The 21,754-nt window shown below is 47.5% G+C and overlaps 1 protein-coding gene across 6 annotated transcripts in view; it reads left to right on the top strand.

Annotated features, from left to right (window-relative positions):
- Positions 1-21,754, top strand: part of HIPK2 (homeodomain interacting protein kinase 2) — a 205,433-nt gene that overhangs the window by 125,532 nt on the left and 58,147 nt on the right. For all 6 annotated transcript variants that reach the window (XM_032761917.2, XM_032761916.2, XM_032761915.2 and 3 more), the window contains 2 exons: positions 20,465-20,588; positions 20,906-21,025. In XM_032761917.2, coding sequence (XP_032617808.1) covers positions 20,465-20,588; positions 20,906-21,025 — 244 coding nt within the window. The remainder of the gene's footprint in view (positions 1-20,464; positions 20,589-20,905; positions 21,026-21,754) is intronic.

Below are 21,754 nucleotides of genomic sequence, written 5' to 3'. Positions count from 1 at the left end.
GTGCAAAGGACTATAGAATTGTTCAAGAAGCAGTGATCCAGTGCTTGGCTAGTTAATTCCTGAGTAAGCCACTCTGAAAACTGATTATAATCCTGTTTCAAATGGAGAATTGGGAGAAGGCCAATAAAGGGTATATTATTGTATCTTGTAGGAGGGAAGAATCCGGCAGATATTCACTGAGTTATGGCGCCAGGGCCTTCCTCTGTAGTGTTATTGTAAATAATTGTTAGAGTAGAAAGCCAGATCAGCAAAATGAGACCTCTAGCATTGCACTTCCTCTCCACGGAGGTCTTATATAACGAAGACCTCCATAAACAAACATTGCAGAAACTTAACATCGGATCTCTCCTATTAAAGTTCACACTGTGTAATGTAAAGTGGAATAATCATTTTACATTCCTTGTAAGCTCTAAGAAGTCCCTTCTGGGGCAGCTGTTTATTAAACCTTTTTTGTTTGTTTATTTGTTTAATAAAAGAAAACAAATTGTATACCCCTCCACAGTGCCCCCACTATAGAGCTAAAAACAGTGATTTCATATAAGTGTTTCATTTGTCCCCCTCCAGCTCGCCTGTCTCCTAGGAGTCACGAACTCAAGTGCCTCCAGGGCCAGGCAGGTGGTCAGCGAGCTGGTAATGATTAAGGTCTGCATCTGGTGACACACACATGCAGAGGGCAGTGTTATCCAACCCCAGGTCATTGTGACCACGAACTGACAAGTGGCCCAGAGTTGCCAGAGCTTTTGATTTTCAGCAGGAAATCCAGACTTTTAGGAATATCACGGGAGTTCTAAATGTTAATAGCTAGTTGAAAAAATTTAGTATCTATGCAGGGCAAAGAGTGTCTGTCTCTGTGCCGGGTTCATCCTGTGGGTTAGCAGCTTGCAAACTTCATGCCATCCGTTCAGTCTTGCCTGCATTTGGGTGCTTGGAAGTCCTTCTCAGGCCGTGTTTTCTTTGTGCCTCCTACCTTTTTAGAAAGTGCTTTGTTGGTTCCCATCAGGGCAGGGCAGGGGCTGGATGGAGGACCCAGTGCCGTGTTGGGTATCAGGGGGTGCCCACCTAAGGCTTGTCGGAAGCACAAGTCCAGAGCTTCTCTGCGTGCTCCCTCCCCTCTTAGAGACGCCCAATCAATATCTGTCACTGCATAACGAAGTACCTCAAAATTCCATGGCTGACACAATAAACATTATCTCACAGTTGCTGTGCGCCAGGAATTTGGGAGCAACATGACGGGATGATTCCCACTCCAATTCTGTCATGAGATAGCAGTGAGCTCTTAGCCCGGGCTGCAGTCACCCAGGGGCGTGACTGGGGCTGGAGGGTCTTCTTCCGAGGTGGGTCACCCTTGTGGCTGGCAAGCCAGAGCTGGCTGTTGGCCGGGGCCTGGGTTCCATCCACATAGATCTCTCCACAGGGCCATTGAGTGTCCTCTTCCGGAGTAAGTGATTCAAGGCAGGGCAAAGCAGAAGCCACATGCCTTTTACGGCCTAGTCTCAGAAGCCACACGTTGTCATTTCTGCACTGTCTTATTGGTTACACAGGTTTGCCCTGCTCAGTGTGAGAGGGAACCACACCAGGGTGAGGACTGGGTCCTCAGGGGCCATCTTAAGGGCTGGCTGTCACAGCTATTATCACAACCCTCAGGCGGTCCCTTACAAACAAATGGTCCAACCCTGAGAATAGTTAAAAAAAAAAAAAAAAAAAACCAAGGAAATGAAATATATGTCATAGTGATTTGCACCTAATATTCAGCCCACTTACTATTGTGTTCCCCAGGTCAGCCTCAGAAATTAAATATCTTTTTTTTTTTCTTTTTTTGAGATGGAGTCTCACTCTGTTGCCCAGGCTGTAGTGCAATGGCGTGATCTTGGCTCACTGCAACCTCTGCCTCCTGGGTTGAAGCAATTCTCTTGCCTCAGCTTCCTAAGTAGATGGGATTACAGGTTCATGCCACCATACCCAGCTGATTTTTGTATTTTTAGTAGAGATGGGGTTTCACCATGTTGGCCAGGCTGGTCTTGATCTCCTGACCTCAGGTGATCTGCCCGCCTTGGCCTTCCAAAGTGCTGGGATTACAGGTGTGAGCCATCATGCCCAGCCTAAATATCCTATTTTTATATCCCATCTTAGAACTGTCTTTCCTGAATGTATCTAAAATCACTTCTTAAAAATATATTTTAAAATCCTACCCATACCACCTCTTCAAGTGATAGACTGAGGTGTACCAAACAGAAGAACCCTTGCTTCTCAAGGGAACCCTTTCGCTTGCTGCTTACCCCTGTCTGCTTCCAGGGGTATTCCTAGGTCTCTCAGTTGCTTGAGCAACTAAACCTAACCAACTTCTCTACTAAACCTAACGTTTTGTAAAGATTTGAAAGGAAAATCACTCTGAACAAAGAGTAGTCCCTGCTTTGGTATACCAGTAGCACCTGTGAAGACAGGTGGCCCCAGAAGTTTTCTGGGACCCTCTGAATTGGTAGGAGAGGGGCACCAGTTAATCAGAGGCACAGACAGGGAGGACCAGGGTTGCTCCTGTTCCTGCAGCAGTATCCATTTCTGGGACCCACTTTCCAACCCACCCCCCGAATTCTAACAGCAGGAGACATACACACACATACCCTCAGGCTCTACATCACCCCTGCCTCCTTCAAGACCACCCTTAATATTCATTTTAACCAGATTTCGCCTGAATAAAAACGTGAAGGGGAAGGAAAGGTGCCCCAGTGTGTTTCCCCTAGGAAAATCCCTACTGGTAACTAGTCTTATTTGCTCAATAAATAAAACCTTAGGCTGGGAACTGAAGGTCAGCATGAGCAGCATCCACAGGTGTGCACCGGGGCTCTGGGGCCCTGTAACATTTGCGCGTGTACCTGGGGGAAGGGGTGCTGCATCGGCCCGCCCCCTGCAGCTGCCTGCCATGGCAGTGGTCACCGCGTCGGGGGTGTGGGGAGGTGGAAATGAAATGCATAATTCATAGGCCGCGGTGGCGTGCAATCTGTGGGAGGGGTGGTAATTACAGAACTGAGAAATGAGGCTGCAGTGGGCAAGTCACCTCTAGGTTAGAGGCTGCTATGATAGATGGCCTGCATTGTTCTCTTTCTGACCTTTTTCTGAACTTCCCCTTAGAAGAACAGAGGAAATACAGTGCTGCCTTTTCCCATATTGTTTTTGAATAATACCTTCAGACGCCAGCTTTTAGAGTTTCTGTTCTTCCCTTTGGCGTTTTGCTCCCCCCACCACCCGCCCCATGCCTTGCTTCTTTCCACAGAAAAATTGAATCACTAATGACTTTATCCTAGTATTAATGGTAAATACAGACTACACAAATATTTGTCCACACTGAACACAATACATACGAGGAAAGGAAAAAAAAACCCCAGCACCCTCTCCCTCCCTCTGCTCTGCCCTCCACTGCCAAGCAAGACAATCCCAAAAGCCATCCTCCGTCCTCCGTAATGATGCAGACGGGGCTGATGAGAAGGGTGGGGGGCGTTGCTCGGTAGGAAAGATGATGGAACCTAAGCTCCGGCTTGCAGAATAGAATCGTTTTAACCAGACGTGAAGGTGCAAGCAGGAACGATGCTCACTCACATTTAAGCTATTGATGCAATCCCAGGGGGGATAAAGTAACAAGGCTGGGGACTGTGTGCCATATTCCCTTCATCAGCCTTTCCACTGTGCAACCCGAAAGCCGCAATGTCGTTTCCCTCCACACTTCTCTCTGCCGCTAGTGATTTCCTGGTCTGAACCGTGACTCCCTAGTGACGGCCTGTAACTTTGAGTTCTGTGATCATCTGAAGTCTATCAGCCTCTATACAGTCAGGGAAACCCAGAAGAGGAAAGAGGGAAGACTTCTGTTTGATTTTCACACAAGCAAGAATTACTAAAGAGGCAGAATTGTTCACTTAGCCTTCAATTCAAAATTGAATCTCAAGTTGAATCTTTGGGGTATGTGGGGTTGTTTTGTTTTTTGAAAAATGTACCCTTTTTGAGGCCAAATGAAAAGGAACTAGACAGTTCTCTGTCAGGGCCTTTCAGACTGGGGGTGGAATTTGGTTAGCTCCATTTAGTGGGTTAATGTTGATTGAACTCCTGCTGTATGCATCACCACCCTGAGCTGTGTGGCAGCTGAGCACTTCCCTGGGAAGCAAATATAGGTTCTGTCTCCTCAAGGAACTTTTGATCTCTTGGGGGAATCCAGGACAAGCCTAAATACAACCATACAAAGACCTACTTACACAGCTGACACTACAGAGACAGGCCTGCCAGGCAGGCCCTCGCTGATTTCCAGTGATGCCGCAAAACTTTTCTTCTCTGGCAAAAAAGAAACTAAGCTGTTCATACCAATGATCACTGTCACTCTTTCGTACATCTTACAGGTTTTTTTATGGGTTTAATTGCTTATGGGTTTTTTTTTAATTGAATTTTCAAAATCTCCCTAGCTGCCTCCTCCCTATCTCCACTTATTCTCTCTTCTTCTTCAGGTAGATAAATAGTATCTCCTTTATCACCCACTTTTCACCCACTATTCCTCAGCATATATAGAGATAGATAGATAGATAGATAGATAGATAGATAGATAGATAGATAGATAGATAGATACAAACTCCCTATGTCAAGCTTCTCCTATTAAAAAGTGGAGCTTTACAGGTTTCTATTCAGATTTCACCATTGAAATCCTTATTATCAGAGAAGAACTAAAAGAGCCACTTATTTCCTTAAAAGTAAATAAACAGTAAGAAATCCCAGTTTTCACTTCTTCTTCACACAATCAGCTACTCAGTTCGGCAAACATCTGTGTATTGGGTATTTACTGTTCTTAGCACAGTGCTTGGCGGTAGGAAAGAAGATAATGAAACCACAGCCTCTTCCAGCTCATGAGTGTGAACAATGACACCCAATGTCTGCGGACACCGACCCTCTTACCCCGGTAGACAAGGCTCTACGCTGGGTGCTGTGAGGTGTACAGAGATCAGTCATGCACAGGCCATGGCCTCGGGATGCTTCCAGTCTAGGAGCTGATTATAGATGATTCTCATTTAAAAAAAGAAAAAAAAAAACTATCAGTGCAAGGATGAGTGAAAGAGCTGAATTGGCAATAGAGACATAGTTAGCGTTGTAGGAATAGAGCACAGGAGGGAGCCTCAGTCAGCAGGGAGTGCTAGAGCAGGTAAGGTTTGAGTAGAAAGCTTCAAAGGCTTTCCATGAGAGCCAGGCCAGACATGCTTTCCACAGGGCCACTGACAGAGGTGGGGAGGGGAAGCCTGGGTGTGCTCAGGGAGAGTCCGGGACCGCCAGGAGTCTCAGGTGCTGCCTCACCGCCCCTCACTCTTCTCTGGCTTCCCTCAAGAGTCCCTCCCTCCCTTCCTCCTGCCTGCCTCTCTTCCCTTCTCCAGCCGAAGCCCCAGCTGATGTGTGACAGCCCCCTGATTCCACAAGCTGGTTAGCTCAGTTGGCTGGAGTAGTGTTCGGGGCTCACGAGAACAAAACGAGCATTCTCATCTCTTTTGCTGAATGTTGCTCCGTTCCAAAGGCACTGTAGGAGAGTCCCTGCTCTTGGACTACAAAGAGGCCTCATTGTTAGGGTAAGAAAACTGGTTTATGAGAAGATGGAGCAGTGGTATCCTCATCTGAAAACTTTTCTTTCCTTTTTTTTTTTTTGAGACAAGGTCTTACTCTGTCACCCAGGCTGGAGTGCAGTGGCGTGATCACAGCTCACTGCAGCCTCGACTTCCCAGGCTTATGCCATCCTCTTACCTCAGCCTCCTGAGTAGTTGGGACTACAGGTGTGTACCACCACTCCTTGCTGATTTTTTTTAAAAATTTTTTGTAGAGATGGGGTCTTACTATGTTGCCCAGGCTACCCTTGAACTCCTGGCCTCAAGTGATCCTCCTGCCTTGGCTTCCCAAAGTGCTGGCATTACATGGGTGAGCCACCGCACCAGCCTTAAGGGAACCATTTATTCCATTACTCAGTGGGTTGCGTCCCTCTCTCCATAGGAGTTGAAGGTTCAGGTGGCTTTCGGAGCCTGTGTCTGTTGCACTTCAGCGCCCCCTAGTGGGAGGTGTAAACAGCCAGCTTAGTATTTCCTCTGTGACCCAAACACAAGAAGGCAAACTTCGGTTTGGTTTGGTTTGGTTTGTTCTTTTTCAGCTCCTTTAAGAAAAGTTGAGTGTTGGAAGGTTTCCCCTGAGTAAGCTGCCCTTGGCTGGAGACCTGGAGTTTATGCCCATTTTTTTTTGGCAAGATCTTCTTGTTCCTAACTCCTGCTGGAATAACCAACCAGTCACCGTGAGAGCTCGCTCTTGTCCGGACCACAGGAGGTCCTAACCAGGAGTGCTGTGAGCAGACGGGCTGTGGCCACATTTACTCTGTGGATGCTTCCTGCTCTAAAATTGGGTAAAAAACATACCCTCAGTGAGTCCTGTTTTGCCGGTTTGATGGTGTGCATGTCTCCAGAGAGCAAGGCCAGCCTCATCCACCTGGCTCCCCTCACCGCACTCACACCTGCCTGCTTAGAGTCAGGCTGCATCCTGCACTTACAGGATCAGAGCCTACTCCATCGGCCAGGAGTAGTGGCTTTATTTGGAAACTTGCTTAGGTAGGGTATTAGTGGGTTTCGGCCCTGCTTTCTCAGTAGTTTTCCACCTAACACACAATGCAGGGAGGGAGACCTCCTCAGACGATACCTGTTTTATTGGAATATCCCTCAGGCTGCAATGGAAATTCACTCTCTAACTTGTGTTTGGCATTTTTACTCAGTGGGTTCCTTTTCATAGCTCAAGTTTCTGGCTTCTGTTCTCTTAATTGGTATGTCTCCGGCTGGTGACACTGAATATATCTCCCTTTCAAAGGAGGAGCAAGTTTCTGTCTTTTATCCCAGACTGTCAGCCATAGAGACTGGCTGTGACTTAGCTACACAAGCCACATGATCAGATGGTGCTGTAAGGAAAGACAATACCCCAAAGATGAGCCTTGTCTATGGCACAGTCACTCGTCTGAGAGTTGGGGATTCGGGGCTTCTCCAGTGGAGGCGTGGGGAACCTTGGAAAGGAAAGCATCGTGTTTCTTCTGCCTGTTGTTGGTTCATTCATTCATCCAGCAAACACTTACTGAGTACTCACCATGAACCAGTTGAAGCTAAATGTTGAAGCAATGAGAAGTTTTGCATTTAAATCAGTAAAGTTGCACATAAGTAATGTTACTTTCTTAGTATGCATCCATCTAGAGTAGAGGGTGAACCTTGAGTTAATGTGTTAGTGTGGAAGAGACCAGACTTTTCCCCAGCCTCACATCTCATGATCACTGTAAGTGGGTAACATCACCAGGCTGAATAAAGTGAAGATGCCACATCTGCAGTTGATCCACAGGAACTGAAATTCCAAATCCCTTGCCAGTGCAGAGAAAAGAGGAGTGGTCCCAGAAAGCTGAAAAGTGACAGCAGGTGACAGTGAGACTTGGGTTAGGCCTTCCCAGAATCAGCAGGCTTCCCAACACAGCTCTAAATGCCCAGTTGCAACCCTCGGCTTCAGTCAGCAGACTAACAATGAATCGGAAGAAAAACAATCAACAAAAGGATCCATGATGAGGACCATCGTAAAAGAATGGCTCAGGCCTGGCTCCTTTCTCAGCCACTGTGTTAGGATTCCCAGCCTCTGGGCTTTGCACTCACCTGGGCAGGAGCCTCATCTGAGCGCAGTGGCAGAGCACAGCTGAGGCATGGGGGCCGCCCCACTGATGCGCACCCACACCCAGGCTTGAGTGTGCAGGCTGCATGTCACCTCCCACACACGCTGACTTCAGAGCCCCTTTCAGGAGGTGGGACAGTGGATGGGAGGAAATACGACAGGGCTTTTGTGATGTTGACAATGCTCTGTTTCTTCACCTGGCTGGTAGTGACACTGGTCTTTGTTTTCCAATGAGTTGTCAGGGTATACGTTTTTGTTGTATACTTCTTTGTATATGTATTCTCTTTCATAATTAAAAAAATGAGATAAAAACATTTAAAAAGAGCCTGGAGCAGTATACATATGAAAAGATTACATAGATAGGCACCTGCAGAGACACATGGTTCCATTTCTCTGGCTGATAGGTGCTTCTGCAAACATTTCTTGAGCACATTCTTTGGCAAAAGTCACCAAGCATAAAGCGTGGCCTGGTGACACTGTAGTCTGGTAGAGTGCTGGGAGGTCAGAACAGGCTTTCTACAGCAATGCAGAGCTTCATGGTGTAGCACTAGAGACCAGATTGGGGGATATTGGGCCACCCAGGCCGGGGATGGGTAAAGCAGGCACAGCACGTGTCAGGAGTATAAGAATCTCAGGAATTACATGGCAGCATGAGTATCTTTGAAATACTCATCATAGAGTCCAAACTGGTTCTTCTAGGAACCTTTCTCGTTGACATTACAATTCATAGTTTTCTTTTTTTCTTCTCTTTCCTTTACTTCCCTTCTTGCTTTTCTTATTTCACCAAGTCAAGTCAATATCGTTTAGGTGGATCCATGTCCCTGGCTGTACTTTCTTCACTTTATTCTACATGCACAAGCACATAACCACAAATTTAGAGGCCAGTATGCTCTGGACATCTGAGAACTGGTTTCCAGTTTGCACCAACATCACCAGAAGCCTTTGGAAATTATATTCATTTAAGTTGCAGATGCAACCTTCTCCTCTGACATATAAACAACTGAGTTAGATTTTGGTGCTACGCTTAGCAGAGTTGGAGCAGGACTAAGAACGAAGGATCAGCGTGAAAAGTGTGTGTGTGTGTGTGTGTGTGTGTGTGTGTGTGTGTGTGTGTGTGTATTTAGTACATATTCAGAGCCAAGATGTTCACTGCCAATATGAATAGAAAAAACCGCCAATCTGATTCTAACATTATACAGGGAATGGCCAGTTGAATCAAGGAAGCCTGCATCCTTTAGGAGACTGTCCAAGTGTGGCATGGGAATGATGTCAACATCTAGACCCAACTGCAATTATGTCAACCTCCATATGGATATGATGGTTCATTCTGAAGTCTTCAGCACTTGTATTGGTGATAGCTGAAGACACTCAGTTATGACAGAATCATCAGTGAGGGTCTGAAGTGATCCTCCTTAGCACACAGTTTTATGGACATCAGCAGTAGCCCCTTAGGTAGAACATCTCTGCAACAGTGGTGCTACATGTGTTACATCAAGCTGCAACCACCCAGAAGTTTGGGTGTTGTGTCTGTCCCCCCAGCTCTCCTTTTGGAGTCAGAACCTTGTTCCCTTGCAGCAGCTCTCCACCTTAATTCCTTCAGCCTATAACCAAGCAAAAGTACCCTGCTGCAGAGTGCACAGAGATCTTGGGGTCCATGGTGTTTGGCTTGGCCATTCCAAGGATGGCTCCTTGAAGCCAGCACAATGGGTGGGCCCCTTGTCAACCTCCCCCATGTTTTGCTCCTAGAGCTTCATCTTTGGGTCCCTTTTTCCTTTTGCTTGTCTACCTATCATCCTAATCAAAGACAAAGCTATTTCTCTCTGATCTCCTGTTTGCCTAGAAAGCTGTGTGTCTTTTTTAAGAATCAAATCACAGGTTGACCTGGGATTAGCTCACCTCGATGGCCATCTACATCTCCACTTGGACCTTCTGGATCCCCCCAGGCATGGCGTGGATTCATCCTGTGGGGAGGCTGCCCCTGTTTTCCCAACAGGCTTGCCTGTGGTCACAGGGCGTGTTGTCTCTCCATGCAGCTGCCCCGAGGTGCTTTCCAGCCCTTGCCTTTCTGGCTGTCTTCTGTGCAGCTGTCTCTTACCTCTGGCTCCAATTCCTCTAAAATAACCTCCTCCTCCTCCCTGCTCTTCAGATTTCTGCCACCGTTTCTTGGGTCCTGTGCTGCTTCACTATAATCCTTCGCCTCCCACTCCCGGTCACCAGCTCAAACAGCGGCTCAGAGCTCAAGGCAGAAATGCAAGTCTCCTTATTTTTGCAGTGGAAACATAAGATTTAACAACCCATCTGAAATACAGTTTTACATTTTGATTGCTTCTGCCCCAGCCATACTGAGGTTACTTTCAATCTACATATATTTGTGGGAACGGACTTTTTCTCTGCAGTTCAATTCAAGTACACCTTATAATATCAGTGATTATAAAATACCATGGACTAATAGAGTGTCTTGCTTCCAAGGAGTTCAAACTGCTTTATAATTCTGCCAACCATAATTTATCTTCATAAGCTGCCGTAGAGACAAGAGAAAAAGCGAGATTAATAATCACATTTTATAGATGGTGAAATAAAAACTCAGAGAAATTGAGTAACATTTTTCCAGAAATGCATAGCTCCGCCTGTGCACTCTGATTAGCGCTGCAGATTTATTACCCAAGTTCGGAGTGGCAGTGAACCCTGCCCTTGTTTTATCAGTGAACTACGTAAATGAGCAAGACATTGACTCTGGTCTCAGACTTGATCAAAGTGTTTGGGGTGAGCAAGGGACTATACCCTGAACCCTGCGTCCCAGCCCTTGTTGCCGCCGACACCATAAGCAGACACAGTAATATGGGTTGACTCTGCCCACCAGGGTCCTCAGACCCACGGGACCACCCTCCCAAACCTGTTCCCCGGGCTATGTTTCCTGGGCATCACTCCAACCTCTAGCCTGGCACACTGTTAGGACTCCAAGCAACCCAAGGGCATGGCTGTCGTTTCAGTCTTCATTGCCTAGTGTACTGCATGTACCCAGCATTCATGTGAGATGAACTAAAAGGAACACTAGGTTACGGTAGTATTTCTCTACACAAGGAAGAAGCAAGAGGATTGTGGATAGGGAGTTTTATTCCTTTTTTTTTTTTTGAGACTGAGTCTTGCTCTGTCACCCAGGCTGGAGTGTAGTGGCGCAATCTCGGCTCACTGCAACCTCCGCCTCCCGGGTTCAAGTGATTCTCCTGCCTCAGCCTCCCGAGTAGCTGGGATTACAGGTGCGTGCCACCATGCCCAGCTAATTTTTGTATTTTTAGTAGAGACAGGGTTTCGCCATGTTGACCAGGCTGGTCTCGAACTCCTGACCTCAGGTGATCCACCTACCTCGGCCTCCCAAAGTGCTGGGATTACAGGCGTGAGCCACTGCGCCCGGCCAGGGAGTTTTATTTCTAAAGCTAGGTGGTAGGTACTTCATTGTTGGTTATATTAATCTTTTCACCTTTTTGTGTAAATAAATGAAACAGTTGTTTAGTGTATATGCTTTAATATATTTCAACAGAGTGTTCCATATCAGAAAGAAAGTGGCTTTAAAAAATGAGGAAGCTGGGTGCAGTGGCTCATACACATAATCCCAGCACTTTGGGAGGCTGAAGCGGGAGGATTGCTTGAGCTCAAGAGCTCGAGAACAGCCTGGGCAACATGGTGACACCCTGTTTCTACCATAAAATACAAAAATTAGCTGGGTGTGGTGGTGCGTGTCTGTGGTCCCAGCTACTCAGGAGGCTGAGGAGGGAGGACTGCTTGAGCCCAGGAGGTGGAAGTTGCGGTGAACCAAGATTGTGCCACTGCACTCCAGCCTGGACAACAGAGTGAGAACCTGTCTCAAAAAGAAAAAAAAAATAAGGAAGAGGGATGATCTATTTATTTCGTTGCTTTCCCATGGACTTAGACGTGTTATAGATAAGTGGTTTAGTATTGTTTGGCTGCCTACTCTATGCCAGGCCTATGCAAGGTGCCCCCTATGATGCTCTGTTTAACCTAATCTTCATACCTGTACCCAGAAGTAGGTGCACAACCAGTACTTGACAGGGCTGGGATTCGACCCGGTAAACACTGGGATCCCAAGTGTGGGCCACGCCCTCTTGACTTCTGCAGCCTCTACACCTCCACTGCAGGCCATTCCCCTGCAGGGTCATATGATCTGGACATGATCTGGGAATGCTTCTCAGTGTGTGCAGTCAAGAGAGCGAGTGGAGCTAAATTATCAAAGCTTCCATATTGATGGTGTCCAAAATGACAGTTGTTTTTCCTCTTTCTATAGAAAGATAGAATTTTCAGTGTCTTCCTATGAGAATGTTGGAAAGAAATTATCCCCCTCTTTCTTAGGTGCAGATTTTGTCTGACACTTCATGTGTGTTTAAAGTATTTTTGATGTCCCAAAATAGTAATGAGGCGATTCTTTAAGATGATTCCATGGGGTGGAGCTGTAGCAGGGAAGGTGAGGAACAGCAAACGAGAGATCAGTTATGACAGAACCTGAAATGCTCACTCACAGTATTCAGGAACCAGCAGCCCTACCTGCCTGAAACCGAACCGAGAACAGGAACAGCCCCCGTGGAAGCAACCGAAATGTGATGATCAACCCAAAAAACCATGTAAACTCTGAAACAGAAAGGCCAAGCTGTCTGCCTCTCACGTAGGAGGTACTGACAAGGTAGCATTGCCAGTTCCGGGGAAAACTGGCAACTGCTGGGGGTGTGCACTTGGCGTAGATTCATTCCTTCTACAAATGTGTATGGAGCACCTACATGCCCAGGCTGCGTGCTAGGCACTGGAGATACAACAGTGACATGGGGGTTGGGGGACTTGCGCTGCTCTGCGTGTAGTGGCCACCCCTGCCTGGCCACTTACTAAGGCTCAGCTCAGACTCCTCCTGGGAAGCCCATCCTGCTTTCTCTCTCCTCCTCCAATTTCTCCCATCTTTGTGTACTATGTACACGCTTCACACATCGTATGTCAGACGTCGCTATGCTGCTACCTTGGCTAGACAGTGAACTCCTGGAAGAGCTGCGGGGTCTGGTTTACTTTTTGATCTTTAGCACCCAGCACAGTACCTGGCACAGAGGAAACACTTAGTAAATGGTGGTTGAATATTCTAATAAGGACATTATTCGAGGACAGCTCGAAACAAATTCTGGCTCAGAATGACCGTCAGTAAGAATGAGCTTCCCTGAAGATTAAGCATGCTTTAGCAACCATCCAACACGCTTCAGGTGGGCTGGATGAAAAGAAACATTTTAGACTTGACTTTGAACTTCTAGGAGCCTTATAGACTAGCAGAGCAGGGGGACAAGGCCTCTGCAAGATCAGATCACAGCAAAATGGTCTGAAGTCCCCAAAGATTCCTGGGGGCCAGGTGGGGAACTACTTCCCTTACCTGAGGGTTTATGGGCTGGGTGTTGAGCAGCTGTTTATGAAGCAGCTTCTGTGTGCCAGGCTGAGGATCAAGGACAAGTGAGATGCAGGCCCTACCCTCCAGGAGGTATAGTAGAGGCAGATATGCAAATGTATTTGTGTGTCAAAAATGACAATTATTGGCCGGGCGCGGTGGCTCACGCCTGTAATCCCAGCACTTTGGGAGGCTGAGGCGGGCAGATCACGAGGTCAGGAGATCGAGACCATCCTGGCTAACATGGTGAAATCTCGTCTTTACTAAAAATATGAAAAATTAGCCGGGCATGGTGGCGGGCACCTGTAGTCCCAGCTACTCAGGAGGCTGAGGCAGGACAATGGCGTGAACCCGGGAGGTGGAGCTGGCAGTGAGCGGAGATCGGGCCACTGCACTCCAGCCTGGGCGACAGAGCGAGACTCTGTCTCAAAAAAAAAAAAAAAAAGACAATTATTTACTCTCTTTCTCCAGAACAAGAATGTTTAGTGGCTTGCTTTGGGAATGTTGGAAAGGAATGAGTCCTCTTTCTTAGGTGCAGATTTTGTCTGACACTTCATGTATATGTTTAAAGTATTTTTGATGTCCCAAAATAGCGATGAGGAAATTCTTTAAGATGGTTCTGTAGGGCCAGTGGGTGCTCAGTTAGTATTTATTGGACCAATCTGGTCTGAGTATGTCATTGATCTTTGTATGCTTGTCACCTGGTAGAGCCAGCACAGAGACAGTGGTCAGTGTCTGTTTGAATAAGGAAGAATGGAAGCAGGCAGGGAGGGGGGCAGGCTGTATCCGAAATATGTCTCATGAGTGCAGAGAAAAGGCTGCACCCTTAGGGATGGGAGAGGGATCCAGAGTGGATTGGAAAAGGTTAAAGCCAAAGGCAAGAGAGCAGCAGGTGGCTGTAGTGAGGCCCAGATGGAAGAACATGCGATTTAGCATGTTGCAGTGGGACTGCAGGGGATAAAGGCTTCAACATAAGAGCTAAGACGGAGGCTCTAGAGGGCGTAGTGACAATGGCCATAAAATAAGAGGTTTGGGCTAAATCCCTGAGGTCCCAAGTCCTAACCCTGCATGACCCAGGTGCCACTTCTAGCCCTGCTGCTCCTCCTCTCTGTTGTTTTTGCTGTAATTCTTTTGTTGGCCACCTGCAAGTAGGTGTCTTTGGCACTCCTGCTGTCTGCCCTGCACTGGTGAGTGTGAGCCAGGATGCTCATGCCCCTCTCTGGGCCTCAGCTTCTGCTCCTCCTTGGGCTAAATCCTGCCCCCTCATGGCCAAGCCTTGATTTCTGCATAGTGATTCAGCCCTTCTACTCTCTTTTGTCTGCACTGCCTTAGAGCTTTGTCTTAATCCATATTTTAACACTTTTTTATATCTAATAAAGGTTTATTTGATCAACAAATGCTTAATGAGTGGCTACCGAATGCCTGTGCTGCCCTCATAGACTTGGTCAGGGAAGACAGACAGTGAGCAGGTTAAGAAAGTGCTGTGAAGTGGCATTTTTGGCACCCTATATGAAGACTAACTGGTGTCAAGGGATGCCTGTCTGTAGCGTGACAGCTGAGCTAAGATTTGAGGGATGAGAAGGAGGCAGCCATGTGACAGCCAGCAGGGAGAGCATTTAAGGCAGAAGCAACAGCATCCCATGAAGACTCTAGCTCCAAAGGAGCTCCAGGTACTCTTGGAAATGGAAAGGAAACCAATGGGCCTGCAACGTATTAAGCTAATAGAGTGGTTGGCAGTGACGGTGGAGAGGTGGGCAGGGTCCCAATCATGGAGGCCCCATGGCCATGGAGGGGTTTAGATTTCATTCTAAGTACAGTGGGGAGCCCCTGAAGGCTTACAGCAAGGAGGGGTGCCATCTGTTCCCTGTGGCTGCCATGGAGGAAATGGGCACAAGGAAGGGAGAGACAAGTAGAAAGGCTGCAGTGAAAGCTCCAGGTGATGCAGGGGTGACCAGCGCCACTGCTGCGGCATGGGGGATGGAGAATCAGGGGCTGACTTGAGACTTCGGAGCTGGCCATGTTAGTGGATAGATGGTGGGGATGAAGAAATCAAACATCTTTCCTGGATTTCTGCCTAAGCAGCTGGAGGGTGGTGATTCCATTTCATAAAATGAGGAGGACAGTGGAAGGAATATGTTTAGAGAGGGGGGATCAGAGAAGAGTTCCCTTCTAGACGTGTGGAATTGGAGATGACTATGAGACATTCCAGAGGCAATACCAGGCTTCCAGAACATAAATCTAGAGCCAGAAGGAGAATTCAAAGATGGAGACAAACCTGGGAATACAAATGTAATTTAAACCTATGGAGTGAGTAAGATGACTGTCAGTTTCCTAGGGCTGCTGAAATAGGTACCACAAAATATCTGGCTTAAAACAAAAGACATCCAAAATCAAGGTGTCAACAGGGCCACGCTCCCTCTGAAGGCTCCAGGGGTAGAGCCTTCCTTGTCTCTTCCTGCCTTGGGTGGCTCCAGGTGTTCCTTGGCTTGTGGCAGCATCGCTCCAATCTCTTCCTCCCTTTTCACATGACCATCTTGCCGCTGTGTCAGCATCTATGTCCAGATTTCCCTCTTATACGGATGTGAGTCACATTGGATTAGGGCCCACCTACTCCATTATGACCTCATCTTAGCTAATTACATCTGCAACAACTCCATTCCTAAATAAAGTCACATGCCGAGGTGCCAGGAATTAGGAGTTCAACGTAACTTTTGGGGGGACACAATTCAACCCGTAACAATTATCTAGGGCAAGGGTGGAAGGAGAGAAGACGGCGGGCTTAGGGCTTGGCCAACACACAGCAGTTGGATAGAAGAGGGCGAGCCTACAAAGGAAATGGGCAAGCCACAAGCAGAGAGGCAGGACAGATATGCGGAGTGAGCGATGTCATGAAAACCAAGAATAAGTGTTTCAGGGCAGGAAGGAACGATCACCCGCGTGAAAAAAATGCGGCTCCCAGGTCACAGAGCTAAGAAGTTGATCAACGGATGTGACAGCGTGGAGATCACTGCTGATCTCAACAAGTGCAGTGCATCAGTGACGCAGAGTGTCCAACTCCAGTTAGAGGAGGCTGAGCAAATGCTGTGAGGTGAAGAGGTGGGAACCACAGGGGGAGATGACTCTCTCCAGAGAGTGGGCCTTGAAGGGGAGCCGAGAACTAGGGCAGCAGCTGCTGGGAGACGAAGGGATTAGGAAAGGTTTGTGTTTGGGGCTTTTGTTTTGTTTTTTTTGTGTTCTGTTTTGTTCTTCTGTTCTGCTTTGTTTTCTAACGTGGGAGCCGCTAGAGCATGTGGTGTGCTGTGTCGGCTCGATTTTTATGTCTCTTTCTGTGACACACGTTTGGTATTCGACTCGAGTTGTCCTGTGTGCTTTGATGTGGCTTTCCCAGCATCGGAGGACTTCGCGGACAGTACTGTTTCCCAGCCACCTAGCCAGATGCCTGGGCATTTGTTCTTTATGGTCGCAGCAGGAACATTCTGTGGCCCGTATCATGGTACCGTGAATGGCTGCCATTTCATTTTCTTGGTGGACTACAAGCAATTTTCCCAGGCCCCGTTCATGTCATGTCAGTCGTCAAAATCTATGTCTGGTGTTTCCTGCTAAAGAACATCACTAAAGTGCCTTTGTGTGGCCGTTTTAGTTGTTGCAGTCTGCCTTGTTCATCACTTGGGAATGGAAACTGGAAAACAAGGTTTTCATGGGTTAGGAACAGCCTTCCAGGCCGTAAGAACCACGTAACTAACCTGATAGGAAGGGCAGGCCCGTAGTCGAGTTCAGAGAAGTCCCCTGGGGCCAGACTGGCCTCTTCCTGAGACTTGAGTGTCAAACATCCAAACCTACAGACTGGAGCGTCAAACATCCAAACGTCAGGCTGCAAGAGGGCAGGGGCCAGCCAAGAGGCCAGGTGATAAGATTCGGGGGACAGAGGTGAGAATGTGCTTGATCCTTGAGCCAGCAGTCCAGGCCAAAACTCTCCTCCCATGAAGAGGCCTAGATCCAAGTGAGAGGAGGCAGGAAGCCACCCCTGACTCCAGAACAGGGAGGGCAGAGAGAAAAGCAGGTTCTGACACCATAATACTTTTTTTGGTAGTGTTCTTTTCAGATATTCCCTTCTTTTCTGGCCAGGTGTGGTGGCTCCTGCCTGTAATCCCAGCACTTTGGGAGGCTGAGGCAGGTGGATCACTTGAGATCAGGAGCTTGAGACCAGTCTGGCCAACATGGTGAAACCCCGTCTCTAGTAAAAATACAAAAATTAGCCAGACCTGGTGGTAGGCGCCTGTAATCCCAGCTACCTAGAAGGCTGAGGCACAAGAATCGCTTGAACCCAGGAGGTAGAGGTTGCAGTGAGCCTGCACTCCAGCCTGGGCGACAGAGCAAGACTCTGTCTCAAAAAAACAAAAACAAAACAAAAAAAAACCTGAAACAGATAGTCCCTTCTTTTTTCTAAGGGATGTGATGTTTTAAATAAACTGAAACGATCTCTAAAGGTACTGCTAGAGGCAACCTGGCAGTAATCTCATCAGTTACACACAATGATGAGTAAACCTGGGGGCCCTGGTGTGTGGCCAACACTGACACAGGTGGCCTAGGCGGGTGGTGGGCTCGTGGTCACATGGAAGACGAGGGTGCAGCAGGGACATGTCTTGGAGCCACCACAGGCATCCCCAGCTCATCAGTGCCAGTGAGTACCTGACGCTACACGCGCAGTCCAATGTGGGGACCAAAGGAGACAAAGGCCAAAGAGGGGGTGAATTGCCAAGCAGAACACTGGCAGCTGAAGACACCCAGCAGCGAGTGATGGGGACAACGGAAGGCTCATTAAATAGCAACAAGGTAACTCACTCCAGCCCCCAGCGGTCACTCCTTCTGCTACCCAGACCAGCAAGTGTGGCTGGTACTCTAGAAGCACCTAGTAGCCAGTACCCAGTCTCCAGTTGTGAGGAAAGGAATAAACTCCTTTTTTTTTTTTGAGACAGGCTCTTGCTCTGTTACCAGGCTGGAGTGCAATGGTGCAAATCATGGCTCATGGCACCCTCAAACTCCTGGGCTCAAGCGATCCTCCCACTTCAGCCTCCTGAGTAGCTGGGACCACAGGTGCGCACCTCTATGCCTGGCTTTTTTTTTTTCTTTTCGCGATGGACTCTCACTCTGTCACCCAGGCTGGAGTGCAATGGCACGATCCCGGCTCACTGCAGCCTCTGCCTCCTGGGTTCAAGCGATTCTCATGCCTCAGCCTCCTGAATAGCTGGGATTACAGACCTGCGCCACCATGCCTGGCTAATTTTTGTATTTTCAGTAGAGAAAGGGTTTCACCATGTTGACCAGGCTGGTCTTGGACTCCTGACCTCAAGTGATCCTCCCACCTTGGCCTCCCAAAGTGCTGGGATTACAGGCCTGAGCCACTGCGCCTAGCGTTTTTTTGTTTTTGTTTTTGTTTTTTAAGAAACAGGGTCTCACTCTGTTGCCCAGACTGGTCTGAAACTCCTGGGCTCAAGTGATCCTCCCACCTTACCCTCCCAAAGTGCTGGGATTCCAGGCATGAGCCACCACACCTGGCCAAACTCCATTTTACATGCGAAAAATCAGAACTTTGTAATAAGACATTTTTGGGTTTTGTTTTGTTCTTTTTAATACTATTATATAAAGAAAAAAGATTAGCAATGAGAACAAATTTAAAGGGGGAAGAGAAGGTGCTTTTTCAGTAGAGAAAAATTCAGCTAGAAGATCCAAGACCAGTGGGGGTATTTCTGATCACCCTCTTCCTCCCCACTCTCATGCTAGGTGGGTGAAAGGTAATTAAGAGAAAGGTCTCCCCAGCTCCCTTCAACTCCCACTCCAGGCTGCAGAAAGGGTAGGAAAGTGCCTCTTCTAGCATCGCTTAGTCAAGTGGAAAATTTATAGAGAAAACAAAAGTCAGGCTAATGCATTTCATTATCAGCAGAATGCCTTGAGCCACATTTTTTTTTTTTTTTTTTTTTTTTTTTGAGACAGGGTCTATTTCTGTCACCCAGGCTGGAGTAGAGTGGTGCAATCTCAGCTCACTGCAACCTCCACCTCCCAGGTCCAAGCAATCCTCCCACCTCAGCCTCCCAGGTAGCTGGGACTCTAGGCACGCACCACCACACCCTGCTAATTTGGGTTTGTTTGTTTGTTTGTTTTTGGTAGAGACATGGTTTCGCCATGTTGCCCAGGCTGCTCTTGAACTCCTGAGTTCAAGCAGTCCATCTGCCTCAGCCTCCCAAAGTGCTGGGATTACAGGCATGAGCCACCGCGCCTGGCCTTGAGACATATTTTTAAAAAAAAAATAAGCTGTGTTCATATCTCAAACTTTGAGCCTGGTTTTGTCCAAAACATACCCCTACCTAATCATGACAAATTCTTAGAAAAGAAGATGTACCTGGGTGGTCTCTTTAGTGTTGATTGCCAGCTCCCTGTGAAATGTTCTCTTGGGGTTTAGGTGATTTCCTTGAAGGGACAGAACTCCTACATTCAGGAACAGGTTGTTTATGGAGTTTACGCTGGAATCCTGGTTGATACCAGACTCTGTATTGATGAATGGGGTTCTATAATTGTAATATTAGGTAACTTTTAAGAAGATTAGCTTTTTAGAAGCTAATTTAAAAAAAGCAATGTTTCCTTAAGAAAGTGTGATGTAAATTCTTAGGAAAGGATAATTGGCATAAACAGATATTGGACTTAATCCCATTATTTTGGGAAGGGGACAGCTTGTTTTACATCTTCCTGAAAATAGAATACCTCGAGTTGGGTGTGGTTGTGCATTCCTATAGACCCAGCTACTCAGGACGCTGAGGCAGAAGGATTGTTTGAGTTCAGAAGTTCAAGACTATAGCGAGCTATGATCATGCCTGTGAATAGCCACTGCACTCCAGCCTAGGCAACATAGTGAGTTCCCATCTCTAGATAGACAGAAGAAAATAGAAGACCTGCGTTTCAGAATTCCTTTGTAAAAACCAGGCGTTCTCTGAAGATTAGTTTCCCAGACTTTCAGCTACAAAAGATAACTTCAGAATATCTCTAAAATGGTTGTTAGCTCATCTGATTGGCGTGTGAGGGTAATGAAGTCAGTAGATGTGGTTCCCTGTAGGTGTGTTCTAAAGACACAGACTTATCCTTCATCTCAGCCAACCTTCTAAGTGGGTCCTCCACTAATGAAGGGGACCAAGCCAAAGAATGGAAGGATTGTAGCACAGCGCCTCTCCTGACAGCCACAGGCCCTTCAGAGGAGGAGTCAGTAATGGCACCCCAGGTTTGAAAGATAGTATTCCTATAGAAACAGCTTCCTGCATTTCCACCTTGCTAATGGTTTCTTCCATTCTTCCTTTTCAGGGCCCCTGAGATCATCCTTGGTTTACCATTTTGTGAGGCAATTGACATGTGGTCCCTGGGCTGTGTTATTGCAGAATTGTTCCTGGGTTGGCCGTTATATCCAGGAGCTTCAGAGTATGATCAGGTGGGTCCAGATGACACAGATATTCACAAGACCTCATTCTTCATCTGGAAAATAGCCTGGATTAGCATTTCATTGATTACATGACAAATGGGTGGGACTATGGAATGTCATGTTGTCTCCCAAACCTTGCTTCCCTTAACCTTGCTATTTTTTCTTTATTCCTTTCTCTTTTCCCTTTTTCTTTTTTCTCTTTTTTGTTAACTTCTTTCCCTACAAAAATTGTCATTTTCATTTTTCTCAAAGCCAGCAGAGCCATTAGTATACCATATGTATAGTGACAGGAAAAGCCCTGACCTCATTCTTATCTTTTCTTGCAGATTCGGTATATTTCACAAACACAGGGTTTGCCGGCTGAATATTTATTAAGCGCAGGGACAAAGACAACTAGGTTTTTCAACCGTGACACGGACTCACCATATCCTTTGTGGAGACTGAAGGTAGGAAGAGCATCTCCTCCACTCCTCACAGTGGCCCAGCGCTTAGGGAAGAGGGCCATGGACCCATTAGTGGGGAGCTTTTGATTCAGTCAGCAAAATGAAGGCACTTGGGAGGCTGTTGTTAATACACGGTGTGGCTGCATCTGAATGCTCAGAAGCCCCTCTTTCCCTTGGCCTATCGCGGCCTGTGAGAGTCCCACGTTATGATTGCTGAACTCCCAGGATTTAATCCGATAAGCCTTGATGACTGTCTGATTTGTGCTAGGGAGAGAAACAAACCCCACTCTGCCCTTGAGAGCTGGCAGTCCAGAGGGAGACGGGACCATGTGCCACAAGCTCCCACCCACTGTAATAAGGGCCCTGTTCCTGGTCAAGAATGGGTGTGGGTGCCAAGGGGAAGGAACATTTAATTCTGCCTGCAGCAGAGGGGCAAGGAGGAGCATTTGAACTGGGCCCTAAAGAATGAAGAGGGAGGCCGGGCGCGGTGGCTCACGCTTGTAAGCCCAGCACTTTGGGAGGCCAAGGCGGGTGGATCACGAGGTCAGGAGATCGAGACGACGGTGAAACCCTGTCTCTACTAAAAATACAAAAAATTAGCCGGGCGTGGTGGCGGGCGCCTGTAGTCCCAGCTACTTGGAGAGGCTGAGGCAGGAGAATGGCGTGAACCCGGGAGGCGGAGCTTGCAGTGAGCCGAGATTGCGCCACTGCACTCCAGCCTGGGCGACAGAG

The sequence above is a fragment of the Hylobates moloch genome, unplaced genomic scaffold, assembly GCF_009828535.3.
Source record: "Hylobates moloch isolate HMO894 unplaced genomic scaffold, HMol_V3 SCAFFOLD_1, whole genome shotgun sequence".
NCBI classification, from domain to species: Eukaryota; Metazoa; Chordata; class Mammalia; order Primates; family Hylobatidae; genus Hylobates; species Hylobates moloch.
Note: the sequence above shows the minus strand (reverse complement) of the source record. Positions and strands in the feature narration are given on the sequence as shown.